Below are 25,154 nucleotides of genomic sequence, written 5' to 3' on the forward strand. Positions count from 1 at the left end.
CCACTGTTGCCTACGAGAACATCTAGCCTCCTGCCACGCTGACAAGGCTTCGTTAAGCCGAAGGCTAGACGTTCTCGTTTTATATGAACGCGGGTACAGAGGTGCAGAGGCACAGGTTCAGGTGTGACCCACCACCGTCTTAAAGAGCTACGATCGACGTTAATAGCGGCACTCGCATCCTCCGCAACTTGGACAGATCGCTGTAGTCATCGATACATGTTTGTACTTCTGAAGTAAATGGATGGAAAGGTACAATATTGTTTTACTACTACACTGTAGAAGTTCACATTATTGGTAGATCAAACGGTGAGGCTTAGAAATCTGTCCTGCAATATGCTGCGTTCGTGCAGGCTGGAAGCTGCAGCCACGCCCAAGGTACTGTACGCCCACTACCAGCTCCGAGCCCGAGTTGGCTCTCGAGTTGGCTGGGAGTTTGGTCCCGGCTTTTTCCATTATACTGAGTTTTGTAAAGGGGAAGTTAGGGAGGTTAGGAAGGTGAGATTAACCTTACCTTAACCTGTGGGAGGTTGGAGGTGTGTAAGGTAAGGTTGACAGGACTAGGGTTTGTCACGATTGTGGGGCGAAAGTGCACATAAAACTTCATTAGTCCGGCTAGCGGCGTCGAAATGTCTACTGTTTGCCGATCTCAAAAGTATCTTGAGCGCTGTCATTGGAGCGAAGCAGCGTGCCTTGAGGGCGCGAGTGAGATCTCCAAAGGGCAATGGCTCTCGAGGCTGCATCCGCACGCGCCGACTAGAAATTGGCGGTGGCGTGCCCGCGACCGCAGTCGTCCAAACAGAAAAATGCCTTGGAACCGAACTTCTGAAGGTGCCCAACTCATCTTCATGCGGTGGTCGTGGTGTCCGCAACGCGGGCGCTGTCGTCTGCACCGCCTGCAGCCTGCAGACACCACCACCACGGACGCATGAACCGGCTTGGGAGCTGATCGTGAACTGTATTGATGTACAGTACATGTAGCAGCTATCGGTCAGTGAACGTCGTTGGTTGGTGGACAACTTTGACAGAACGTCCCGGTACATGCACATACCGAGGTGAGACCAGCCACTGGTTGTCATGTAGTGCAAGCACTTCACTTTTGTAGTCGCTGCACTACATGTACAATTTTGGATTGGGGTACATTTGTACAGTAGTCCAAGCGAAACGACAAGTCCACAAACTAAAAGTCAATACATGAAGCTTCTTCTTGTTGTTGCACAATAGTCCAAAGGAAATCCCTCGAGGGTCAACACCGTCGCGTTGGCAACAAAACTGGCGCAGTTCTGCATCCTGCAGCTGAAGCGCTTTGTGAAGCCCAGTGGCGTTCTCTTCATCGCACCAAGCAGGAACGAGGTTTGTGATCCCTGTGTGTCATCGACAACAAACTCGAGCTTGACATCGAGACGGTTCCCGACCAGATCGTGCAGTTCCGACGGCGGCGCGCGCACAATTCCGACTACATTAGTCGCCGGCGCAAAGCACAATACCTCGCTCCTTGGCAAATGGAGACTGCCCTCCCTGCCCGCTTGGCGTCGCGCCTTGCTCCAATGAAATCACTTTGGTCGAGATGCGGCAGCCGCCCCCGGATCGGCGAGCGGGGTCGCGCGTGGATTTCTAGTGCTTGATGGGCGTATTTTAGTCAGAATAGTCAAAGTTAATCTTCAGGAAGATCGCCATGGCACCTCCACCTTCAACATACAGTGGGTGAAATCCTCATTGACCAGCTGAGTAGCGTCTAGCCATCCATTCACTTTTGTTGTGTGCCATGGTCATACTTCGCCGCGTATTGTTGATGCGCTTAACTGTCTTCCTGAGTCCTTCGGGTGGAGGTTCCAGTACGACTGAAGAGATTGTCATTCCCAAAGTTTCCTCCTACTGCCCAGTCCCAGTCCCCATCGTTCCGAAGCGATGATTCAAACGGGTCACGCTGTCGCCGTCGCCTTCGCGCTCAATATCGCTGCCGGAGCCGCCACCATTCTCGGTGGCATGGTCGTCTTCAGCCAGCGCCTCGTGTACCTGGCCAACCCCGTCAGTCTGGCGGTTGCTCTCAGCATCTCGTCCGGTGTCATGATGTTCATCTCGCTCGTCGAGATCTTCGGAGAGTCCGTCCACCTGCTCACGGAAGGCCTTCGCACCGACAACATGTCCGAGGAAACCGCTACGGGCCACGGCTGGCTCGGTGCGACGGCATGCTTCGGCGTCGGCATCGCGCTGATCTACGTCATCGACGTCATTGTGCACAAGATTTCGCCCGAGCACGAGATGACGGAGATCGAGAACCTCGAAGACGTCCGCGAGTCCATCCGTCACTTCGAGAGCAGCAAGATGGCGGCCAACAAGACCTCGACACCGTATCTGGAGGCTGGTCCTTCCACGTGCGTGGATCCTACTACCCAGTACGTCAAGATGGACGAGAACGCCAAGCGCGCACTACAGCGCATGGGTGTGCTCAGCGCTCTGGCCATCGGAATCCACAACTTGCCTGAGGGTATCGCCACCTACGTGGCAGCCATCCAGAACTCCTCTGTCGGCTTCTCGCTCGCTGTCGGCATCGGTCTGCACAACATCCCCGAGGGCATTGCTGTGGCTGCCCCCATCTACTTCGCCACGGGCTCCCGTTGGCGCGGAATTATGTGGTGCGCCATCTCCGCGGGTGCCGAGCCCATTGGCGGACTCATCGCTTGGCTGGCCGTCGGTGACGGTATGGACCCCATGTCGGAGGGCATTCTGTTCGGTATCGTCTGTGGCATCATGGTCTGCATCTGCGTCAAGGAGCTCATCCCGACGTCCTACAAGTTTGCCAAGGAGAAGACGCACATCGTGTCCATCGGCATGTTCGCTGGCATGTTCATCATGGTTGCCAGTCTGACGCTCTTCGGTTACGCTGGCGTGTAAGAATCTATGGCCGAGACGAGCAGTGCGTTATAAGCTCGACTCCTACCTTTTTTTTAATCAAAGTTGATCAATTTCAACGAACTATCGGATATTTGGTGGTAATTCTACTTGGTTATTGAGATCCATGGATTAAACATGCTCTCTCGTTTCTGAGACAGCAAAGTTAGGCGCCAGGTACTACTTAGTAGTACTTAATTTGTTCTTGTCACCTTTTGCTTCGCTCGCTGACAGGTAGGGCGAGCGCTTGGCACCTGGATTTCCTCGGGTAACCAGACTGTACACTAAGCAACCCAACGTGTACATGCAGTACTGCTTGTTCAACCGTCGATCCAATTCCGTGGCACGTCAAAGCAACAAATGCGTTAGGTTTCCTGGCCAAGTAATCTGAAGGTGCCACACAATGAGCGACCACAGCGGACGGCAATTATGATGTCGCGGAAACCAATCAATAAGTTGCAATAGCTGAAGTTTCGCATGCCTCCGATGTCTAACCTTGTCGTGTACTTGTTCGGGACGGTGCAGCCTGGACAGGGTGTTGGACACGATCAAGTGAAACTTTCCTACCTTCCTGGAAAGTGGATGTTTCGAATCGCGACAACTGGACAGAGAGCACAGTACAGAAGGTGGCGCCTTAGAGGGACGGCATATAACTGATCACCTCTAATAACTAATATCAATTCATAGGGTTGCATACTAATTCTCTATACCCAACCCCCAATACTCAAATCCCCGTCTATGATGAATATATCAGGTGTCTCTCTAAGGCGCCACCCTCTGTACATGTATTGGTCAACAACACAGCCCAATAATTCCAGGGTTCGGTATGATTATGCATGTTACATGTTTACGCTCATTGTCTCGATTAACAAGAGTGCTGTTGAACTGATCAAGTGGCACAAGTTATGCCGGAGTCGCCCCCCTCCAGTTCCGGATTTGGGAAATTCTACACAGAGTGATGAGCTTCTTGCTAAGCGACAAGGACCAATTCGCCACTTTGGGGGAGGTGCTCGCGTTTATCGACTCGTTAGGGTTCGATGAGAGCGACTTGGCATTCGACACTAACCCGCTGCCTCACAGCACTCGAGACAGCGGCGGCGTCTCGCCTAAAGTTGTCGGGGTGATACAGCTCAAGACTACCAAAACGAAGAAGAGAAAGGGGCACAACTTGAGCTCATCGACAAGGCTGCAGCAGTGCAAGAAGGCTGAAATCCTCTATCTTCGCAAGCGCGTGCTGGAGCTGGAACAACAAACGCAGGCGCTAAAGGGTCAGCGCGAACGTCCATTCAACCAGCTTCCTCAAGACAAGCCCAGCGCCGATTGCATTGCGATAGCCCCCAACACAACGTGGCGAGAGTTGGTCGAAGCGAATTACAGCGCGAGACAGCGCGCTGAAGAAGAGAACCGCGCGCTAAAAAGCTCCTGGCCAACCAGCTTCAATCGAGCGGGGTGGTGAGTGCGCTTCTCCAGCAGCAAGCTGCACTTCAGGTGAGTTTAGTACCAGGAGTTTTGACTTTGACTGCAGCGATTTGAACCAACACGATGGTTTCTACCAATACTGAAAGCATGACGGCGGAATCGCTACATTTTGCCAAGAATTAGGCTGACCTGCGACGTGAGTTACCGCACAGAAGAATTCAAAACGTCATCTAACAAAAAACCATTAGAAATAGCGTCTGTTATTCACGATCCACGTTCATGAATTTCATCACAACGCGCAACACCTTTCGAGTGGATTCAGTGTTTACAAATTGATAAAGCGCAGCGAGCTCAAACGGACTTTATCCTTGGAACCCAAAGAATGACGAGCCAACGAATTGGTTGAAAGGAGCTTAAAACGGGTGCGGTCGTGACAATCTCAACCAGTGTCTTGTGCACTAACTTGAATTGAGCTATAGAGTGATGGCAATGGCGATGACTGGAATATCAAAATTCACTTCAGATACAAAATCGACATCTTGTGTTCTAGATCACTCCTTCGTTGCCGATTGCAACAACATATCCGCGAACTATTGGCGACAGACCGCACACAAACTGCATCTCCTGGATAAAAAAAAACAAAAAGAAACGAAGTGAATCAGCAAAATGAAAATTCGTTGAAAATGGTACCAAACTCGCAGGTTGGAAGATACGCTGATTCTCCACGGTCTTTTTCAGTGAGTCCCTTAGCTGCGTTTGTTCCACGAGGAGTTTCCTGAAGGTGCGGTTTATTTCTCGGGACTGGGTGAGCTTTAGTCGCGGATTCGCTTAAACTCATGTTGCCTTCGATATAGTCCCCCATCTCCTGCGATTCTGCAAGTACAAAATCTCCGCCTTCTTCTGTCGCGTTGACGAATTGAGGAACTCAACGCGTCAACACGCACCGCTGCCTTTTTGGTTCTGGGTAGTCGTAGGCGGGAGAAGTAATGACACGCCCTTGAAGCAAACTGCTGAGCCCTAACTATGATACTTCTTCAAGTTGTCGATCTTAGTTTAGCTTAAAGTGCTTGCTGGCACAAGGAGCTACACATGCATATGGGTGGCCTGCTTGTGTATGGGAGCTCGTTAGCTGCTCCCGCGTCGGCACGTTCATAGACTATTACGTGGTATTTGATGAATCGTTGCAAATGCCCGTAGATTTTATTGCACATATACTCGTTTGTACTTTGAGAAGGATGTCGTGCATGTTGGATGCCGTGCGTTGAGCGAGTTGAGCACCAGAATTTCCTCCGATAACTACTCGTGTGGCTTCGGTCAAGCAATCCGAAGGTGTTCCACACGCCATACTTCACCGAGTCATGTGATGTCGCAGAAGCCGAGTTACAATGGAACCAGCTTATTTCTGTGGTCTCTGCGTGGCTGACTTGTTGTTTACTTGGTTTGTGGCAGGTGCTGGACAAGGTGTAGGACAGGATCAAGTAAACCTCGCTCGGGGATAGAATATGTAAGATAGGACGAACATCCTTAGTAAATGATAGAATCGCGGCAACTGAATAGTCTGGGGACACGCCGGAAATCAATTGATACCGTGAGAGTGTATTTTAATCCTTAAGTAAGTGTCTTCAAGTAAGTGCAACCCAACGGAAGCGCCGTGTTCAACATGAAGCAAATCCCCACGACTCGGCTTGATTACATGCGGTTGCTTCGACGAACAACGAAGGCCTGTTGATTATCTGATCAAATGACACCAAGGTTGCGTCGGTCGGACAGCCAGCTTCTCTTCATTTCCCGATTTGATAGACTCTGTCCAAAGTGATGAGCTTCTTGCTTAGCGACAAGGACCAATTCGCCACTTTGGGGGAGGTGCTCGCATTCATCGACTCATTAGAGTTCAGTGAGAGTGACGCAGGGTGTAACCCGCTGCCCCACATCAATCGAAACGGCGGCGTGTCGCCTACGAATGTGGATATGCTACAGCACGCGACTATCAAGCGTAAGAAGAGAAAGAGGCGCAACTTGAGCTCATCGACGAGGCTGCAGCAGTGCAAGAAGGCAGAGATCCTCTATCTCCGCAAGCGCGTACTCGAGCTGGAACAGCAGACGCGGACGCTGAAGGGTCAGTGCGAACGTCCATTCGATCAGCTTCCTCAAGACAAGACACGCGCCCATGGTATCGCGATAGCCCCCAACACAACGTGGCGAGAGTTGGCCGAAGCGAATTACAGCGCAAGACTGCGAGCCGAAGAGGAGAACCGCGCTCTGAAGAAGCTCCTGGCCAGCCAAGTTCAAGCGACGGAAGCGGTAAGCGCGCTCCTGCAGCAGCAGACTATACTTCAGGTGAGGTTAACACCAAGAGTTTTGGGTTTGGACTGCTGCAATTTGAACTAATACGATGGTTTGTTTCCAATACTTACTGCAAGCAGGGCGTCGGGGTAGCTCATTTAGCGCCGTGATGCATAAACTCAATCGGTTCAAACCATTTCGCCTTTGAGGGTTCTCTGTTGAGTGCCCGATCATTTGTGTTCGCAACACCACTCACTGCGCCTTCAAAGGTCGCAGTGCACTAACCGGCATCCGTGAAGGATCGCACGCGGATCCTAAGTTATAATCGACCTCCGCTCCAGTCGCCGCCATGAAGCTCAAGCGATTCCTGCTGCGCTATTACCCGCCGGGCATCATCCTCGAGTATGAGCTGCGCGACGGCACCCGCGAGATGAAGGAGATCGACCTGCTGCACCTCACGGCCGAGTACGCAGCAGCAAAGTATCTTTGCATGATCAGCCTCCAGACTGACAGTATACTAATGTGGTGGGCCAGGTCGGATATCGAGGTGCTGGTGAACCAGATCGTGTTCGAGGAGCCGCTGATCTCCGAGTCCCGGAAGCCGCAGCTTCGCCGTCTCATTTACAGTGAGTGAGCGGTCGAAAACAGCTTCATTTGAAGTGTATTTACCAACTGACCGCTTTTGTGTGGCTAGAACTCATTGAGAAGCTCGAGGTCAACGACAGCAACGACTTTTACCTGTTCAAGATCTTGCGGGCCCACATCCTGCCGCTGACCAACTGCGCCTTCAACAAGTCGGGGGACAAGTATGCACACAATCCCCTTCTTTTCGTGAGTAAATGGAGTTGAGAATTGAGCTTGACCTTTGTTGCGCCTTCAGGTTCATTACTGGCAGCTATGATCGGACGTGCAAAGTCTGGGATACCCAGACGGGAGACGAATTGCTGACACTGGAAGGACACAAGAATGTCGTCTACGCCATCGCCTTCAATAATCCCTACGGGTAAGTACTCACTTACTTGTCCAGTACCTCCCATCGAAGCTAACGCAGCGATCTTGTGTGAATTTTACAGCGACAAGATCATCACGGGGTCCTTTGACAAGACGTGCAAACTCTGGAGCGCCGAGACTGGGCAGCTTTACCACACGTTCCGCGGCCACTCGACGGAGATCGTGTGCTTGGCGTTCAATCCTCAGGGAACCGTCATCGGCACGGGCTCGATGGACAACACAGCGAAGCTCTGGGACGTCGAGACCGGCCAGGAGCTGCACACGCTGTTCGGCCACACGGCCGAGATCGTGAGTCTCAACTTCGACACGCAGGGCGAGCGCATCATCACGGGCTCGTTCGATCACACGGTCAAAGTATGGGACGTCCGAAGCGGCCGCTGCATCCACACGCTCGCCGGTCACCACGGCGAGATCTCGAGCACGCAGTTCAACTACACGGGCGAGCTGTGCATCAGCGGCTCCATCGACCGCACGTGCAAGATCTGGGACGTCGCCTCGGGCCAAAACGTGCAGACTCTGCGCGGCCACAACGACGAGATCCTGGACGTGAGCTTCAACGCCACAGGCTCCAAGCTCGTGACAGCGTCCGCGGACGGCACGTCTCGCATCTACAACACCATGACGGGGGCCTGCCAGGCCATCTTGATCGGCCACGAGGCCGAGATCTCCAAGGTCTGCTTCAACCCGCAAGGCTCCAAGGTGCTCACAGCCAGTAGCGACAAGGTAGCGCGACTCTGGGAGGTCGAGACCGGCGACTGCCTGCAGATGCTCGAGGGCCACACGGACGAGATCTTCAGCTGCGCCTTCAACTACGAAGGCGACACAATCATCACAGGTACAGACAGACACACAGCTCCATCCACCCTTCATTGTTTCACCAGAACACTCACCCCCAACCTTGTCTTGCGTTCTCTTCTCCTCCCACAGGCTCCAAGGACAACACGTGCCGGATCTGGAAGTGCTAAGCCTTTCATGCCTCCCATGACTCCTCGACCACTATCAACCTGACACAACAGACAATAAGCAGAGAGGAAAGACACCAATTGATGCTAAAAAAGAGAGAAGAAAGAGAGAGAGTTAAGAGAACAAAAAGAGACAGAAAGCCAGCCAGCCAGTCAACTCAACTGCGTCTGGCTGGCATCTGCCCAACCTAAAATTCATCTTCGGCCAGTGAGTCGCACTCAATTTCTCCTCCTTCTAGCGAGTCTTGGACAGCTCTCTCGCTCTAAAACTCCGCTGGAACTTCGGTCCTTTGAGGCGCCTCGCTGCACTGACGTCGCTCTACATCGGGGGCTCGGCGGGCGCCGCGAACGGGTTGATAATCTGCATCAGACTGCGACAGCCACAGAATTATTTAATGTTAGCACTATTGACACATTCTTATCGAGAGGTTCCGTCATGCTGAGAGACAACGTACGTGAGGCCCGGCTCCTGCTTGAGCGCGATGTACACGACCAGCGGCACGAAGCCCCAGTGCACGATGGGCTTGATGGTCTTGAACACCTTGGTGGGCGCCGTCTTCCAGAGCTTGTTCGCCGCCATGGTCTCTCTTCGCGATTGGGTTGGCGTCAGCGACTGGGCGGGGAGCGAGGCCCCCCTCAACAAGCAACTGTGATGTACCGTGGCTGCTCTCTTTTTAAGGCGGCTTCATACAAATCACAAGGGATTGGTAGGGAATGTTTAAGAGAGTAGCGCACTCTATTGAGCAACTAGTACACAAACTTGTTTTAACTAAGGATAGACAGTACTGTGAGTGTTGGCAAGAAGGTTTATAACTGATATCCTTTTAAATAAAATAGTGTACAAATCAAATCGTACAAAATGTTTTTTGATACGTTTTTGTGTTTTCGTCAAAAAGCAAAACAAAAATGCAACGTTGAAGTTTGCATATACTTTTGGCTGCATTCGATCAGTGCGCAGGGGATTTTGGCGGTGGGCGGTGTGGCGTTGACGGCTGTGGGTCCACGGCAAAGCGGCGGAAGCGAGCTTCGATGAAGCCCACCTTGGCGCTTGGCAGACCGAAGCGATCCATCTGCGTGGATCAACGACAAAAGGTGAATTGTGTTCCCCAGATCGTAATGTCCAAGACACATAATAATGCAGCGTACATGGTGGGGCATCATAATGAAGTTTACGTCTTCAGGTGGCGTGGGTCTGGAAGTGGGGCTGTAAGCTCCCGGGCCGACAGTTTCCTGTGTAGCACTTGTTAGGATAGGGAAGTTTGGCGTGTTGTGGACCATTGCAGCCTCCTACATTATAGGCAAGTGCAAGATGACCGAGTTAAGTTAAACACAGTTGTGCCCTGCAATACTGAAAGAGGACACGTACGGATGATAAGCGGCTCGCTCGTGACTGCATCGCGGAGCATTTGAAGCTTGAGCTCGCGACGGCTGCGCTCACTGAGAACTGCATTTTTCAACAACCAAAACTCGCGGTTAGCTCTGTAACACAAATTGTGAAAAATACAATAGCGGCGACCAACCTTGCATGAAGGGCTGACGTCGTAGAACCGATCGGGGGCATCAGCGAGCACGCGGTGCTGCTTTGAGGACACATATCGCTCTGAAAAAGGTACAGCACTTCTCTCGTAAGGATTTATGGACGATATCTAATAGAAGCACATTGCCGAGCGTACCTGGGAACACGTCCGATTTGAAGCGAGGGGTAGTGGAGAGCACGGGACCGCGAACTTTATCAGGTGACGAGCGGCCACCTCCCCCGGCACCGCGCGGGCTCATATCAAAATACTCGCGGTCGCTTGGCGACGTAGGGCTGGCAAGCGCAAGCACCGCAGTGACCTGCGCGTTGGCTTCCTCAAACCGCGCAGCCTTGCTTACATAGGCTGGTGTCGGAACTTGCTGTTTCTTCACGTTAATCGCACGCCGAGGAGCTCGATAAGTGCCAGGGCCCACGGCTTGTGGGTCGGCGTAGGGCTCCTTCACCACACTAGCGAAAGTAGACGAACGATACGCTGCAGTGCTGGCGAATCGATCTTTGGTGGAGCTGAACGCACCTCGGCACGTGTTAGATCCGTCCTCTACGTGTCTGTGAAGGGTCTACAATTTGCTCACTGGTTAGGAGGGGCCAGCAGAACTCAAAAGGTACAAGCGACATACCTTTTTGGATCCGCAGTCCGTGTTGTAAACAACGTCGGGCACCCCCGTGAGCTTTCGAGCTAGGAGGTGTTCAGGGTCCAAAGGCTGGCGCTCGCTCCCCGTCGATCGAACTTCGCGTGCGGACCGCGCTTTCTCCTGACTGATACGGTGCGCTGTGCGCTGTTCGTCCTTGAGGCAGTGCTTCTGATACAACTTGCTTCTGCAGGACAAACAGCAACATCAACTGAGCTCAGCCAGCCTCCTTCAATGCTTTCACGCTGTTCGCTTACATGTCGTGGATCTGTTCGCCTGAGGGCAGAGATATACGCGCCATCGCGGCGTCACCGCCACTGCCAGATCTCTCCCTGGACTGCTGGTTGGCAACCTGCCGCTTCCACATGGCGCGGCCGGAGGCGCTAGATGCCTGCAGACCGGCACGGTTAGTCGCGCATGGCATAGTCGTCGAGACGTCCACCCACACGTACCCCGCCGAAGACATTCGCAGGCTCGTGGGTCATATTGACCCCAGTCGGTAGCTATCGCCCCGACGGAGTGCTACTGCGCCGCTCGCTTTTGTCGTCCTCACCAGCATCAGACCCAACCTCCTCCATATAGCTCAGCTCTCCAATCTTATAGTGAAGAGCTAAATGCGTCACCACTATTTTTACCGGATCACTCACTCGGAGGATGTTGAGGCACAGCTCCTCTCCTCCACGCTTCCATTTGCCGATCCCACGCACCGTTGAGAGTCAAATGTGCTTTACAGCAGCGACGCGAGATGCTGTAGCTGACTGCCCCATTGCCGCTTGACTACGGCGGTGGGCATGGTGGCAATCTGCTGAACGCGACTCCAGCTGAAGCTGCTTGGTTCGGCCTGGCGTTGCCATCGTATGAGGCGGGGTGTTGCGGAAATGTGAAGTTTGATGTGCGAAATTCACGTTAAGGTTTCTGAATTTCCATCCGAATGTGCGGATCGCTCGAAGCGTGCCATGATGGGGGCGCATGGCAAGTTGCCACGCGCTGCTGCCAGAGCGCTTGCTCATGCAATGAATCACTGCAGTACAATCCTTGGAGACAGCCATGCAGGCAGGGAGGGCTACACAGGGCGTGCGCGCACGACAAAAACGACTGTCTGGACGCTGAAACCGCTCGACGTCGAGGCAACTCCGGTAGTTACTACATGTCCACTCACAGACCGCGGCTCGTATTATACCAATGGCATCTTAAAAATTAAGTATTTTGCCGGTGGTCTTGCTTAGCTGTGCACGAGTCTTCGCGTATGCGCGTGAACGCCACGCAGCTCGATTCCGCCGGGCCGGCGGCTATTCGACACTCAGGCATGAGTCAGCAGCTATGCAGGCAAGCAGGCAGGCAGGCAGACAACCTGCCGGACACTCTTTATTTGACGGAAACGGGGGCAGGTGGCAGGCAACCAGTGTTGGCAACGCATCTTATACTACTACCTTACTTAAATACTACGTGCAGGTCTAAGCTGCCTTCTCAATCGCGTCCTCATCTGAGCTCGCCGCGAACGCCCTTGTCTCCGTGGATCTGTCAAGTCAACTGGAGGCAGACAGCCAGCAGTCAGGCGTGGAGGTCGCGTCTCTAATGCTGTATACGCTGCCCGCTTAAGCTACGCTCTACAGGCGGGTCTCGTGCGCCGCGGCCATGGCGTTCTTGCGCTTCCGGAGCCGCACCAAGTGGCGCGACAGGAGCTGCACGCGCGCGCGCAGCGTGCTCTCGTTCAGGTAGTTCTCGCGTGACGAGGCGGTGGTGAACATGAGGCGCTCGATCTTGATGGCGAGCTGGAAGGTCTTGGAGTGCCAGTCGTAGTTCTCGGGTACCTGAGTGAGCACGTCGTGGGGCTGGTGGTTGCGCAGCATGCTCTCGATCAGGATCACGTGACGCGACCGCAGCCGGCGCATCTCGTCCCCCGCCTGCCGCCAATTGGGTTCCTGAACCTGAGGCGCCCCGGCCACGCCGGTGCTGGACATGACGGGGGCGGCGGCGCAGCTACCGCCGACACTGGTGGGCATGACCCCGACCATCCCGAGCGGCAGCCCACCCGACAGAGCTGCCGACACTGCTGCTGGAGTCACCATCCTGGCCGCGTTGTTGCGCGCCCCGCCGGGAACGCAGGCGCCTGGTACACCCGATCCGTCAAAGTCCCGCACGGCTGCAGGATATCGAGGCCCGTTCATGGGGATGTTGGGCATCAGCTCTGTGTGTTGTGCCTGTGCGTGTGGGCGCTCCTGTGCGCGGGGTTTCGAGCGACCACCGAAACTGAAAGTGACGGTGCCGGCAACGTCGGAAGCCTGTGGCCTGTTTGGGATTGCTTTAGCTCTCTCTCTCTCTCTTCTCTCTTGGGACGACTACAACGCGCGGGCCGCCTGTGGCACAGGCGAGCGAGGACTGCTGGGCGTCGACTGTATCTCCCAACCGAGTTTTGGCGATGTTTCTTCCGAGCCGGGAGGAAAAGAAGTGAAGCGCAGTGCCTGGATCGAAAGCGGTCGGGCCCCCAACCGCTATATTTCGCCGAGTCGCAGGTGGGAGGTCACCCCTACAGCTCGATACTGTTTGGGTTGCGCACCGCCTGGCGCCACGGATGGCAGCGCGCCCATTGTCCGGCTTGCCAGGCCGCACTGCAACTCGGTGCAATACTTTTGCCGACTCGGCTCAAGGTTCTGCTGACGCCGCCACCATACTTGGCCCAAGTGAGACCGTCTCGAGCCATAGACACGCCGAAGGCGCCTCTCGCCCGGTTTCGTATCCATGCAGCCCCGAGCCCGCGATTGGCTCGCGGAGACCAACAACCCTTTGCGCGGGATGGGCGTCCAACCACGAAATTCACAATACGCTTTCGGGAACTTTCGATCGCTCCACTTTTCCTACTTTACAGGAAAAACTTTCCAAAACATTGCTTGCATTGAATCCCAGCAAACGACGAGTGCAGGCCTCGGTATATTGACACCGCCACCACCACTACGCCAAGGCTTTCATCGCTCGATGTAGCTGGCACAGATGGTGCGGCGGTCATATGCCAACTTTTCCGAGGGTTTCGTGCAAATCTCGCCCGACGCCTTCGAACACATCGGCGCCCGTTGTGTTGCTGCTGCGGATTCGACTTCCTACCCCAACTCCTCCTGGTCGCAGCGCGGGCAGACACTTTGCGTCAAAGCCCCTCTTTTAGCCGCAGTTTGGCGCTGCACTATCCACCTGCAAACGCATCTTCAGTCCAGTCACCATAGAATAACCAAGACCTGACAACAGATAAAAGTACGGCAGCATTGGCATTTTACCAGGCTAGCCGCCGCGGTTGGTATGTTAACTCTAGCTCGAAAGCTTCCGTTTAGACGTCTCGGCGGAGGTGATCCCTCAACATCGAACGGAAAATATATCTCACATCCAACAAGCTTCTATTACCCACTATTATTTCGAGAGTAGATAACTTCCTATGTCTACCCTTGGCAGGTAAGCATGCACTTGTAACCATGTGCGATGACCCTGCTGGCCGGACCGCGGCTGCGGAATCTCGGCTGGTTGCGACAAAATGACGAAATCGGCCGGAAAAATCCCGTAATTGATACTCTGACATTTTGCCGCCTCGACCGCCAAAACAAGCAGTAAATTCAAGCTGGCGGCAGCCGCAGAATTCGTTGTCGGCAGCAAAGAACTGCACGAGGTTCCGTCTCGGGCAAGCTTCCATCGCGCGTGTCTCCGCGCCCCCTGCGGCTTGCGCTCTGGTTCAAGCCAAGACAAGCCAAGCCCAGCCAGCCAGCCAGTTCAACGCCCCAACGATGGTTTTCTTGGCGGGACACATTAGCCCGCAATCGCCGGTAAAGCAGGCGAACACCACCGCCACCCTGTGCGTGCGTGCCCTCCGTCTCCGTTAAAGCGGCCGGGGATCTCCGTACTTCGCAACTTCGCGACGACGACGGTCGAGGGATCAGTTTCTGAGGCAAGGCCAACCTCAGCGGAGTGCACTGCTTCGAGTGCAGCGCATTGACCTGAATTCATTGTCTGCGGTTGCAAAGCACACCAACGGAAACAAAACCTCTAAGACTTTTGCTGCGAAAATCGCATAAATCGTCATACGCCAAACAAGTCAAATTGTACGAAAGGCAAAATTTACATTAAAATAGTACATAACTACAGGTCGAGTGTCCTTGCTCCCCCTCGATGCCTGGGCATCCGGGGCAAGCTTGCCTCGATAAATACCTTCACGCTTCTCCGCGTTATGAGACGGCAGCGGTGTGCACTTGGCGACGACATCGTCGCAGGGTCCGCTGGTTGCGACCTCTCGGGCACCCGCCACTGAAACGTAATCCCGTCGCGATCGACTGCCTGCCTGGCGTCCGCCGAGTCCGGTTTAGCTCATGGACAGCGCGGCGAAGTTGTCCGAGAGCATGTTCTTGCGCTTGCGCAGCTGGATGAGGTTGCGCGACAAGTTCTGCACGCGCAGTCGCAGCGTGCTCTCGTTCAGGTAGTCCTCGCGCGAGGCGACCGTGTTGAACATGAGGCGCTCGATCTTGACGGCCAGCTGGAAGGTCTTGGAGTGCCAGTCCACGTTCTCGGGCACCTGCGTGAGCACGTCGTGTGGCGCGTGGTTGCTCAGCATCTGCTCGATCAGCACGACGTTGCGCGTGCGCAGGCCCTGCACGGCGCCGTCGTTCTCGCGCCAGTTGGCGCTGTAGCTGCTGCTCGCGGAGTATGCGTTGGGGCCGAAGCCCGCCGGCACCCCGAACGCTCCCTGGAACGGGCCAGCGGGGTCGGTGGGCGCCACGCCGAAGAAAAAGGCGCCCGAGTCCTGCTTCGCCTTCTGGGCGGCGGCGTCGTCGTCGGCCGTGCGGACACCGGGGAATGAGAACGGCCCGGTAGTCATTGCTGCTTGGAGTGAGACTTCGGTGCGGATGCGGCAGACGGAGCAAAGCGCGGAATGCCGGCGGCAGCAGGTCCGGGGAGTTGACAACCGCGGCGCTCGGAGCTTCTCGCTCGACGCGGCCAAACCCAGAGTACACGCGGAGCCGGGGAGGGATTCTCCTCTCTTGTGGCTCTGGCTGCCTGCTTGGAAAGCCCAAACAAGCGCATTTCCATTACACGTGCATGTCCGTGCGGCGCGGGTCTCATATCCTTACTGCGGGGCCCTGCGATTGGTCCGCAAAAAGTCGCGTTAAACACGGTCATGTGCTAATTCCCGGCTCTTCTCTTGACAAATCGTCGCTCAGGGCGGTGGTCGAACTTTTGGCAACGCACTCGTGAGCCGCGTCGGAGTCCGACTACAGTACCAACCAGAGACGAGGCTGCACCGCATCACTCTATTCCAGTGCACGGCAGCCTTCCTGCCATTTTTGAGGCCGCCTCATTGCGAGATGAGCGACTGCAGACTGGGATTGCAGATCCCTACGTGTTGAAGTTGCCGCGCTATTTCTTCCTCTCTGGGCAGATAAATCGCGATCGCGGCTAGCTAAAAAAGTGGTCTGGTGCCATGGACATGGTCCTCGCAAGGAAATCGGCCTTGTTCGGCTCGGCGCGACAAGTTGTGTTTTGGCATTGCCAAATTGGCAATCTCCGCGGCGGCTTCAAGCAGGGATAAGCTAGGGGTAGGGTGCGAATTGAAGTAAATCACGATGCGGCAACGTAAAACGCCAGGATAACTCTAGGAAATTACCACTCTCACCATTCTATTACAGCCTATCTGCTGCGAATTGCGCTATTCCGTCCCATCCACCCTCCTATCAAACCCCACCGAACAGGACCAACATGCTTTTACCGATCGAGTCCGCCTTGACTCAACATGACCATCTCGGCTTGGATAGCCCTAGTCGGCCCGCAGTCAGCACCTCCGTGAGCTCCGGAATTGCCAATACATATATGTACGGTATGGCATATTCGAGCGCGACGCAAGCTCCGGGAGTTAAACCGTTTCAGGGCGGCGCCCCAAGCAGCCGGGTTGTCCAGCAAAAACGCCTTGATCTGCCGCCGATGCGGCCGCTGTTGGTAAAGCAGAGCTGCAGGCACTGCATGGGAGCACACATGCGCGAGTTGGGCGGAAGACGTAATGCAGCTTGGTTACTCGACCCGTGGCCACCACGTCAGCAATCACCGGCGGCGCGAATGAGACCCAAGGTCAAGATCGGCTTGATGCGTGTACATGTAGGTATACATGCATCGCTCTGCCCGCGGAGCACGAAGCAATAGTACTGCATGTATTTTATGAATCGTTCATTTATTTTAGCTGTCGTGCAGCAGAAGAATACACTAGTCGATACCTAACTTATACTTGTACAATGCCCTAGAGGCGGTGGTTTGGTCCTTGGTTGAGTCCTGAGCTCACTGCCGCGCGCGCTTCGCCACGGGGACGTGGCGAGGCAACCGCAGGCCGAACTTGGCCATGTTCTTGCGCTTGCGCAGCTCGATGAGTCGGCGCGAGACCTGCGCCACGCGCGCGCGCAGCGTCTTCTCGTCCAGGTAGCTCTCGCGCGAGGCCGCGGCCTCGAAGAGGATGCGCTCCACCTTGAGCGCGAGCGTGAAGGTCTTGGCGCTCCAGTTGGTGTTCTGCTCCACGTGCGTGAGCACCTCGTGCGGGCGGTGGTGGAGCAGCATGCGGTCGATGGTGACCACGTTCTTCCAGCGCTGCGTGCGCAGGTCCTGGCCGATCTGCAGCCACGAGTTGTCGAAGTAGCGCACGTCCGCGTGCGTCGGAGCGTTCACGGCGGTGATGCTCATGACTCGGTCTCTCTTGGTGAGTGTGAGTGTGTGTGTTGTGGTGGCGAGAAATTGGGGAATGCAACAACCAAGATGCCAGCCAGCGTCTGCCCCCACTGCAAGCTGCCGCCCGTGTCAAAGGAGCTCGAAGTCGCTTGAGCTATTCGTGCCGCGTGCGTCGCTGCGCCGAGCTTTGCATCGTTTCTGGCGCTACCCGCCCATTGGCCGGCGACTTCGACTACACCGAGCCCAGAGCGAGCTTCCGCGTGCGTGTCTAGCGCGGCGAAGGCGCCCGAACTGGCTCATGGAGGGGGATGGCGTGTTAAATGCGCCCAGCGTCGAGACGCGCGGTCCCACAAACTGCAATCGGCCTGAGACAGCAAGGGCAAGAGCCAACGCAGCTCCGGGCGTTTACGTGGCCGGCTATTGCCTCCGGCATGCAGACGGCGTAAGGCCATATTGGCTCACGTTGCAGCAGCAATGACGGCAGCATCTGGCCGCGACCCAGTCCTACCTGTTGCCGTGCTGCTCGTAGGTTATATGCTGCGCGTGGTGGACCGGAGCCGCATTTCCTGCAGCGAGCGGCGGCTATCCTGCCATGCTTGCCACGCCTGCAGCGCCCCCATAGTTGAGCGAGTCCCTATTGTTGGCCTGATGCAGCGGCAAAGACGCCTCCGAAAGCGACCATGGCCTTCGGCGGCAGCTCCCGACAGCGTTACCGTTGGGCTCACCAGGAGAACTCAGCCTATGGGCCGAATCAGGGCCAATAGAGTTTCCTCCGCGCGCGCCGCTGCCGCGTGCTGGGGACGCATTCGTCCCCATCGCCGCTGCTTGGATCCAAGCCCGCAGCACTTCAGGCTCAAAAAGGCAACTTCCAGTTGAAGTGCGGGGGTTTCAGTCGCGAGCCGATTTTTCCGGAAACGGTTTCCCGATTTTTTGCCTAAAAAATTGGGGAGTGCGGCGGCTTGGTAATGAGATTGCGGGCATACCGGCACCGCTGCCGAGGATTTGCATGGTCTGCCGAAGCTGGGCCGGCCGCGGGTCGCTCGTGGCAAGAACGGTTCTTGCCGGTCGAGACTCTCGGATACGAATCGCTGCCGCGTTCGCGCACTGCGCTCGAGCCTCCACTTCGGGGCGTCGCGAGGTCGGTCTGCTGCGGTTGGTATGCGACCTCCGGCACAGAGAAGCTCGGATAGCGCAATACATGTTCACACACCGCACAGGAGGCCCTGATCAGGCAGGCTGCAGGCTAGCACACAGCGAACCAGGCCTGAAGCTATCAAGCCTCGGAGGAGGTGAGCTTGGCTACAGCGTTGGCCGTTGTCTTGGATATGGATCTCCCGCAAACGCGAGTTAAACGCCCCCAAGCAGTGCAGGAAGGCCTGGCCTGGCAGTCGTTTGATCGCTGCTGAGACTTTGGCTTCGGCACCGTTCGAGGATCCAGCTTTTTCTCGAGCCGCCAAAGACACGCACGTCTGGAGAACGCGTGTCTACCCTCGAGTCCGGACGCTGCAAGCGCCCGCTGCGATCGGGCTGAGATTTTCTCGACTCGATCGATGCACCGGCTGCAAAGCCTGGAAACTGGAGCTGGCTGGCCCGTTGAAAGAACTTCGCCCCCGATGGAACAGGGGCAGCGCTTCCTGCCTGCTGGTTGCTGCCCGGCGCCCGGCGGAAACACACGAGCATCGCTGGTCGAGCCCCTGCAATCCATTGCATGTTGCAGTAGCCCAAGACAGTACTGGTGCTACATGCACAATGCCGGCGCTGTTCCAGCTCGTTCGGTCCAGTGCTGCCGATGGCATTTGCTAAGCGGTCCTTGAGTGCGAATCGCATTGCGACGGCAGCTCGTGCCATCTTGTTTGACTGACTGCAGGCTCTGGCTCTGCGCGGAAGTGTTGAGCAAGAGATGACTGGGATGAATGACAAACGTTGGCCTTGCTTGGATAGGCGCTGGCTAATCGATTTAGGACTTGTTGCCGTTGGTCGACTTGCACCGTCAGCAGTGCTGACTCAGCACTCGTTCAACGAGTCGTTGCGCACCCCACGTTGTGGTAAGGTTGCCTATTATCCGTTGATGCGCAATGGCAAGTCGGAATACAGCACACCGATCCAATGCACGACGAGTAATCCCTATTCGACGATGACTACAGACTGGCCATATACCAGGCAGCACAATGTGCTGTAAGCATTTCAGACTTGCATTCGATCTTACAGCACGTCCTTCATTCCCATCGACATAAAATACAGTGTCACCGACGCTAAGAATCAAATGATATGGCAATAGGTAGCTAGCTGTCTTTATTATCAAGCCCTAGCTAGAAGAAAGAGAACAACGAGTACCAGCAGGTTAACCGCGTGCTTGCTCCAGCAAGTCGCCCATTTCCCAGATCATAATGGCGCCTTCGGAGCCGACGGTGACGATCTCCTTGCGGTCCGGCGAGATCTTGACTGCATTGATGGCTTCGCTGTGGCCGCGGCCGATGGCCACCGTCTCGCCGTTGTCGTAATGCCACAGCTTGAGCATTCCGTCGCGTCCGCCGGTGGCGAACAGCGTGCCGCTGTGCTCAATGTCCATGGCCAGCATCTCGAGCTCCGCGGCCTCTTCCAAGAAGCGAATGGCCTCGCCGTCGTAGGCGTCGAAGTAGGTGATCCTTCGGTCGGAGCCGCACGTGAGCAGTTGACTCTCGTCCGGGTGGTAGAGCACGCGGCGGAAGACGGTGGACGCGAACATGGCCTGGGTGCGTACGAAGGTCTCGAGGTTCCACACGATGCAGGACCCATCCGAAGACGCGCTCACACACGCGGTGCAGTCTTGCACCACTTGAATTGCGTTCACGGGGCCGCGGTGCTCCTTGAGAGACGCCTCCATGGTCTGTCGAGACGGAGTAATGCGCCACACGCGCACACGTCCATCCTTGCCACCGGTAATTAGTCTCCATTCAGCCGCTGAGGAGGACGACGAAGAAGATGCGGACGAGGAGAAGGACGCTGGAGGACACACCGCGATGGCCGTCACCGCCTCATTGTGCGCGTCTTGGATGACGAACTTGAGCTTGCCACTCTCCGGGTAAAATGCGCGCACTTTGCCGTCGTCCCAGCCGCTCACCACGAGTCCTCCGTCACGTGTGAGCTCTACGCAGTTGCAAACGAGGTTGGGCACCTGTACGCGCAGAATTTCCTGACAACGCCGAGCGTTCCAGATGCGAATGTCCGTCTTGGCGCACGTGAGGAACAAGTGCGAGTTGTCCGTCGGACTGCGCGTGGCCGAGCTGGGGAACACGACGTCGTTGATGCTGCCGTAGTGGCAGGTAGAGCGAAGCACCACGCGCAGTCCCGTGCCACTGGGGGCTGCACTACCGGGACGGTTGTTCGAGCGCGACCCGTTGCCACCGGAGCTCGGGTCCTCAGCGAGCTGGAACTGATACATGTTGGAGTGGTTCGTTCCAGCATAAAAGTCGCCGTGTTTTCCTTCACTCAGCGCCGTGATACCGCCCATGAGCTTCTCCATACAAGCCGTAGCAATAGGTTGCGTCTTGGATCCGTCCGAGGCCACGCTCGCGGGTCCGAGCTTCAGCACTGCAAGGTTTCCGTCCCCTGCACCGATCAGGACAAAGCGGCGGTTCTCCTCATTGTCGTGCACGAGCAGAGTGACAACTCCCTGGCTGAATCGCTCCTTGGTGGTGCGGCTGTATCGCGGCTTGTGCGTTCCGACGGGTGGGAACAGACAATTGGGGTTGGTGAGATCGCAGTCGAGCAGGATCTCGAGCAAGTCGCCGGTTTTGGTGCCGCAGTACGCCACTTTGTCGTCCGGCGACACGCCAATGCACGTCACAATGCGCTTGAGATTCCCCAGGTTGGCACGCAGCGCGTGGAACTTGCGGTTCTTGATCTCTACGCGCCAAACGGTGATCATGTAGTTGCCACCCGTGACCAACAGTTCATCATTCGCCTCACGGTTAAACGCAGCGACTACGAGCGTCGAGTCGTCCCCGGACGGCGTGCCGCAGATTGGCTCACCATTCTCCATGTTCCAGCACACAAGTGCGTTGTCGTCCTGACCGCCCACCGTGAACAGGAAGCTGTCCTTAGCGGAGAAGGCCAGCGCCTGCACTTTGCCCATGTGCAGCACGAGACGGAAGGCCACGAAATTGTCGCCACGGTCGCCGTCACCACCATCCGCCGACGCTGAGAGGCGCGTGGTGGCCTCAGCGAGGTCCCAGACGATTACGGGGGCCTTGTTGCCTCGACTCTTGCTCTGCTGTCCGGACGCGAGCTTGGAGCCGTCATTTGAGATCGCCAGACACGTGATCACATCCGTGTGGCCGCGAAGGAAGCACTGCGTGTTGCGCTTGATGTCCTTGACCACAACCGCCAGTCCGAGCGAGTAGATGAGGTACTTGCCGTCCGTCGTGTAGATGAGCGTGTCCGGGTACGTGCCTGCCACCACAATTATTAGTACGCAGCGAAGCAACGGAGCAAGGGGCTACGTACCATTGTACCCGATGACACGGCGCAGCTTGAGCTGTCTGGTGTCGGCCATAGCGATGGATCTAGCGGCCCTGTAGTTGCAGGGGTGAAGTGATCTTGGAGCAGTCGGTGCCAAGAGGCGACAAGACAGGGGTTTCGCTTCACAGCGAGGGGACGCAGTCACGGAATGGCAGATACATATCCATACTCTATTAGCCTAGTAGTCGCTGTTGCTGGGGCGCAGCGCCTTCTTGAACTTCTTGCGGAGGCTGCGCTTCCGACTGAAGGCGTTCTGCAGCGTGGACGACCCGGCCTCGCGGATTTTGTCCAGCACGAGGCTGTTCTCCGAGGACTCGATGCTGGACACGGTTCCGGTTGTGCCTGCACGCCCCGTGCGGCCGATACGGTGCAGGTAGCTCACGACGTCGCTGGCGAACTCGAACTGGACCACATGGGACACCTTGGTGGTGTCCAGGCCTCGCGCGGCGATGTCCGTGCAGATGACGACGAGGTCCTTGTCGGCGTCGGCTTCGCTGTCGAGTCGCTTGAGGAGCTGCTGGCGCTGCGGTCGGTCCACCTCCTTGTGGAACAAAGCGCAGTTGGCCATGCCCTTCTCGCTCTGCAAGAAATCGAACAGCGCGTCGGCGCTCGCGATGGAATTGGTGAAGACCAGCGTCTTCTCACCTGCCGATACCCCAGCCTCGTCGTTAGACGTCAAGATCTGGTGCAGCAGCTCGCAACGCGCGTGCTGCTCGTCCATGAAGTCGCCGGTCGCCATAAATTCTTGCAAGTTATGGGCATGCAACGTCAACTTCGGCAGTGTACGGTGGAAACCCTACGAGGTTAAATGAAAGAAAAGTCAGCACCGAAAAATATACACACCAACCTCAGTACTACACTAAACACTTCCTTACGTCAGTGATGGCGAAGACCGTGGACGGGAACTTGTAGTCGATGTAGTGGCGCACAGAACGCTTGCCGTAGTCAGGGATCGTCGCGTAAAGGACCACAAAAAGAAAACACACACGAAGCCATCTCACACGGGGTTAAGGAGAACACCACCGGGTCACTACCAATACACGCTAAAACAGCACATGCAACATGACAAAGAAAACGTAGAGAGGATATTGCACTGAAGACGGTCTGGGTGCGGTCCGCGGAGAAGTCGTCTTCGTCGAAGTCTCGGTCCTTGTAGTCGCTGTCTGTGCAGCTATTGAGCTCGGCCCGCAGCAGCGGCTGATTGCGGATCGTCGCGAGGATCTGCTTGGTCTCCTTCTCGAAGCCGCCGCTCAGCAGCATGTCCGCCTCGTCGACGACCACCATCTGCGTGAAGGCGAAGTCTCGGGGCTTGGTGGCGCGCAGCAGTGCGCCGGGCGTGGCGAACACCAGCGGGCACGCGCGGCTGCCGTGCTGCCCTAGTGTCTGTCTCGAGGACGACAAGCTCACGGCAAGCCGCGCGAGCTCCGGGTCGACCTGGTGCAGCACGGCGGCCAGCTGCCGCACGAGTTCCTGCGACGTGGTGAGCACGAGCGCGGTCGGCAGGCGCATCTCGCTGGGCGGCAGCGGGTTGCGACGGAGCTGCTCCACCACGGGCAATAGGAAGGAGAGCGTCTTGCCGCCGCCCGTCTCGGCGGCCACCACGACGTCCTCGCCCGCCAGAATGGGCGGAATGGCCTTGCATTGGGCCGAAGTGGGGGTCGTGAGTCCCAATTGCGTCAATCGGTCGGACAACGCGCCGCTGAGCCCCAGCGAGTGGAACAAGCGAGCGGCGGGCTGCGCGACATAATGAAGCTGCTGCTGTGTGAGGCTGGAGCCTGCGCGTGCTGCTTGAGCGGCACGCGCGCCGCGGAGGTGTTGACGCAGCGCGAGCATGAGGACTTGCAGTCTGAGACTCGTTTTTGACTGGCCCAGTTAGACAGTGCTACCCCGAAGGCAAAACGTGGCTTCCAGGTAAGAACTGCGTGACCATTTCCGAAAAACTTTTTTTTCGGAAATGGTGGGGATCTGTTTTAAGAGGGAAAGTGGACGTTCCGATTTTGGTCAATTGGTGGATATCTGTTGCGATCCGATGTCTTAACATATCATAATATTGGCACTACGTTTTGCTTGTCAGCGACTGGAGGCAGCCGTTGAGTCATAGCCCGCAAGACTGCAATAGATATCCACGGTCAAGACGCCAATAAGCCGTTGGACGAGCAACAGGAGCCACGCGCGGCTTGGTCCAACCAGCAGCTCGGACGCAGTGGCATTTCGCGTGCTGCTCACTCGGCCGGCAAGCTCATTTTTAAGCGCAGTTTTACTTCTGCAGGACGTCGAGCCACCGCCCTTGAAAATGCGTCAGCAAGTCCTCTTGGCGCCGCCGCTGCCGAGCGCTGCTATGCGGTTTGCTGCCCTCTCTTGTAAGACGTGATGTCGGGTTAGGCTCCAGCTCGTAGCTGCAGGCAGCCTGCATCGCAAGTCGCTACCAGCGCTCGCAAAATCGCGCTGGCCTGCCGCGCTGGAAAGCAGCAGTTATTCGCCGCGCCAAGCAGCGCAGCAGTGAGACGAAGTGTCTCTATAACCGATGCCCCGGCATCTTTGCCGGCATACGATCGGGCGCTGTAGTTGCCGGATGCCACACCCGATCGCCAGATTTTCAGGCCGAAGCGCTGGCAAGCGTGAGCATGCAAGGCCGATTGGGGCCAGCGCGCTGCAAAGGCGATCGGCATCGGTATTGGAGGGGCCTGCCGAGCGATCTTGGCGGGGTGTACGTGCGGCAAGTTGAAGCGGAGCGCCAAAGACGCGGGCGACTCAAGCAGCGCCGGAGGCATAGGCTGGCTCGATTCCGCGACGTGTCTTTGCCAGCAGCGCATGCTTTGCAGCGCGAGGCTTCGCTCGAGTTCGTCAGTGCATTTGGTCTGCTGTCACCGACCGAGCTCCGTTCGCGCCACCAACCAGCGCGCTCGCAGCTTGCTGCTGCTGGCGGCGAACGCTTGCTTAGGGCATCCTGGCAACGGCCGTGTAGCTCGCGATAGAAGCTGCGGCAGCACGCGTCGCAATGCCGGCGGCAGTGGCTGAGGCGGAGCTCTAGAGAAGCCAGGCAACACGGGGAGCCCCGCCGAAGACAGCCGGCGGCAGCACGCTCGCCACCCCGTTGAAGTTGCCGTTGGGTCTCGGTTGAAGCACTTACTGTAGTTTAGGTCTTCGCTAGCGTTCATCGCTGGCCGCCATCCAGCCGCAACAGGTACTATTGCCCTGTACTTGAGTGATCAAGCCGCGGGAGGCAGCCAGACACGCGCGCGTCGG

The 25,154-nt window shown here is 56.4% G+C and overlaps 12 protein-coding genes across 12 annotated transcripts; 4 read left to right on the plus strand and 8 right to left on the minus strand.

Annotated features, from left to right (window-relative positions):
• Nucleotides 1-1,905: 1,905 nt before the first annotated feature.
• Nucleotides 1,906-2,892, plus strand: PHYSODRAFT_251039 (hypothetical protein; the record flags this gene model as incomplete). The annotated part of the gene is made up of 1 exon (XM_009530858.1): nucleotides 1,906-2,892. The coding sequence occupies one exon, from the start codon at nucleotides 1,906-1,908 to the stop codon at nucleotides 2,890-2,892; it is 987 nt and encodes a 328-aa protein (XP_009529153.1).
• Nucleotides 2,893-3,832: 940 nt separating this feature from the next.
• PHYSODRAFT_286316 (hypothetical protein) lies at nucleotides 3,833-4,475 on the plus strand. The gene has a single exon (XM_009530859.1). The coding sequence runs from the start codon at nucleotides 3,848-3,850 to the stop codon at nucleotides 4,343-4,345; it is 498 nt and encodes a 165-aa protein (XP_009529154.1). The 5' UTR covers nucleotides 3,833-3,847; the 3' UTR covers nucleotides 4,346-4,475.
• A 1,648-nt stretch (nucleotides 4,476-6,123) lies between these two features.
• PHYSODRAFT_315723 (hypothetical protein) lies at nucleotides 6,124-8,567 on the plus strand (the record flags this gene model as incomplete). Its single annotated transcript, XM_009530860.1, has 7 exons — nucleotides 6,124-6,301; nucleotides 6,933-7,056; nucleotides 7,126-7,217; nucleotides 7,286-7,397; nucleotides 7,472-7,594; nucleotides 7,665-8,437; nucleotides 8,530-8,567. The coding sequence occupies 7 exons, from the start codon at nucleotides 6,124-6,126 to the stop codon at nucleotides 8,565-8,567; spliced, it is 1,440 nt and encodes a 479-aa protein (XP_009529155.1).
• Nucleotides 8,568-8,648: 81 nt separating this feature from the next.
• Nucleotides 8,649-9,158, minus strand: PHYSODRAFT_286317 (hypothetical protein). The gene is made up of 2 exons (XM_009530861.1): nucleotides 9,020-9,158; nucleotides 8,649-8,935 (listed from the first exon to the last, which is right to left on the minus strand). The coding sequence occupies exons 1-2, from the start codon at nucleotides 9,142-9,144 to the stop codon at nucleotides 8,884-8,886; spliced, it is 177 nt and encodes a 58-aa protein (XP_009529156.1). The 5' UTR covers nucleotides 9,145-9,158; the 3' UTR covers nucleotides 8,649-8,883.
• Nucleotides 9,159-9,544: 386 nt separating this feature from the next.
• PHYSODRAFT_385161 (hypothetical protein) lies at nucleotides 9,545-10,874 on the minus strand (the record flags this gene model as incomplete). Its single annotated transcript, XM_009530862.1, has 6 exons — nucleotides 9,545-9,634; nucleotides 9,711-9,851; nucleotides 9,931-10,008; nucleotides 10,085-10,164; nucleotides 10,238-10,658; nucleotides 10,719-10,874. Coding segments are annotated over 6 exons (966 nt in total), but the record flags the coding sequence as incomplete, so codon positions are not given.
• A 1,258-nt stretch (nucleotides 10,875-12,132) lies between these two features.
• On the minus strand, nucleotides 12,133-12,799 carry PHYSODRAFT_561209 (hypothetical protein; the record flags this gene model as incomplete). The annotated part of the gene is made up of 1 exon (XM_009530863.1): nucleotides 12,133-12,799. One exon carries the CDS (start codon nucleotides 12,797-12,799, stop codon nucleotides 12,338-12,340), a length of 462 nt encoding a protein of 153 aa, XP_009529158.1. The 3' UTR covers nucleotides 12,133-12,337.
• A 2,267-nt stretch (nucleotides 12,800-15,066) lies between these two features.
• Nucleotides 15,067-15,579, minus strand: PHYSODRAFT_505587 (hypothetical protein; the record flags this gene model as incomplete). The annotated part of the gene is made up of 1 exon (XM_009530864.1): nucleotides 15,067-15,579. One exon carries the CDS (start codon nucleotides 15,577-15,579, stop codon nucleotides 15,067-15,069), a length of 513 nt encoding a protein of 170 aa, XP_009529159.1.
• A 1,326-nt stretch (nucleotides 15,580-16,905) lies between these two features.
• Nucleotides 16,906-17,458, minus strand: PHYSODRAFT_286319 (hypothetical protein). The gene has a single exon (XM_009530865.1). It carries the CDS (start codon nucleotides 17,421-17,423, stop codon nucleotides 17,028-17,030), a length of 396 nt encoding a protein of 131 aa, XP_009529160.1. The 5' UTR covers nucleotides 17,424-17,458; the 3' UTR covers nucleotides 16,906-17,027.
• A 1,297-nt stretch (nucleotides 17,459-18,755) lies between these two features.
• PHYSODRAFT_301937 (hypothetical protein) lies at nucleotides 18,756-19,256 on the minus strand (the record flags this gene model as incomplete). The annotated part of the gene is made up of 1 exon (XM_009530866.1): nucleotides 18,756-19,256. One exon carries the CDS (start codon nucleotides 19,254-19,256, stop codon nucleotides 18,756-18,758), a length of 501 nt encoding a protein of 166 aa, XP_009529161.1.
• Nucleotides 19,257-19,749: 493 nt separating this feature from the next.
• On the minus strand, nucleotides 19,750-21,942 carry PHYSODRAFT_333668 (hypothetical protein; the record flags this gene model as incomplete). Its single annotated transcript, XM_009530867.1, has 2 exons — nucleotides 19,750-21,839; nucleotides 21,894-21,942. 2 exons carry the CDS (start codon nucleotides 21,940-21,942, stop codon nucleotides 19,750-19,752), a joined length of 2,139 nt encoding a protein of 712 aa, XP_009529162.1.
• Nucleotides 21,943-22,086: 144 nt separating this feature from the next.
• PHYSODRAFT_333669 (hypothetical protein) lies at nucleotides 22,087-23,741 on the minus strand (the record flags this gene model as incomplete). The annotated part of the gene is made up of 3 exons (XM_009530868.1): nucleotides 22,087-22,704; nucleotides 22,784-22,843; nucleotides 23,010-23,741. 3 exons carry the CDS (start codon nucleotides 23,739-23,741, stop codon nucleotides 22,087-22,089), a joined length of 1,410 nt encoding a protein of 469 aa, XP_009529163.1.
• Nucleotides 23,742-24,201: 460 nt separating this feature from the next.
• Nucleotides 24,202-24,883, plus strand: PHYSODRAFT_301940 (hypothetical protein; the record flags this gene model as incomplete). The annotated part of the gene is made up of 2 exons (XM_009530869.1): nucleotides 24,202-24,268; nucleotides 24,315-24,883. The coding sequence occupies 2 exons, from the start codon at nucleotides 24,202-24,204 to the stop codon at nucleotides 24,881-24,883; spliced, it is 636 nt and encodes a 211-aa protein (XP_009529164.1).
• Nucleotides 24,884-25,154: the final 271 nt, after the last annotated feature.

Source organism: Phytophthora sojae, assembly GCF_000149755.1.
Source record: "Phytophthora sojae unplaced genomic scaffold PHYSOscaffold_5, whole genome shotgun sequence".
NCBI lineage: Eukaryota > Oomycota > Peronosporomycetes > Peronosporales > Peronosporaceae > Phytophthora > Phytophthora sojae.

What these genes read in the sequence shown, in the direction of transcription:
- PHYSODRAFT_286316 (XM_009530859.1), top strand. Translation starts at nt 3,848, where the DNA reads ATGAGCTTCTTGCTAAGCGACAAGGACCAATTCGCCACTTTGGGGGAG.
- PHYSODRAFT_286319 (XM_009530865.1), bottom strand. Translation starts at nt 17,423, where the DNA reads ATGAGCATCACCGCCGTGAACGCTCCGACGCACGCGGACGTGCGCTAC.
- PHYSODRAFT_286317 (XM_009530861.1), bottom strand. Translation starts at nt 9,144, where the DNA reads ATGGCGGCGAACAAGCTCTGGAAGACGGCGCCCACCAAGGTGTTCAAG. An exon ending in AAGCAGGAGCCGGGCCTCAC is followed by an intron (nt 8,936 to 9,019) that starts GTACGTTGTCTC and finishes TGGCTGTCGCAG; the next exon opens with TCTGATGCAGATTATCAACC.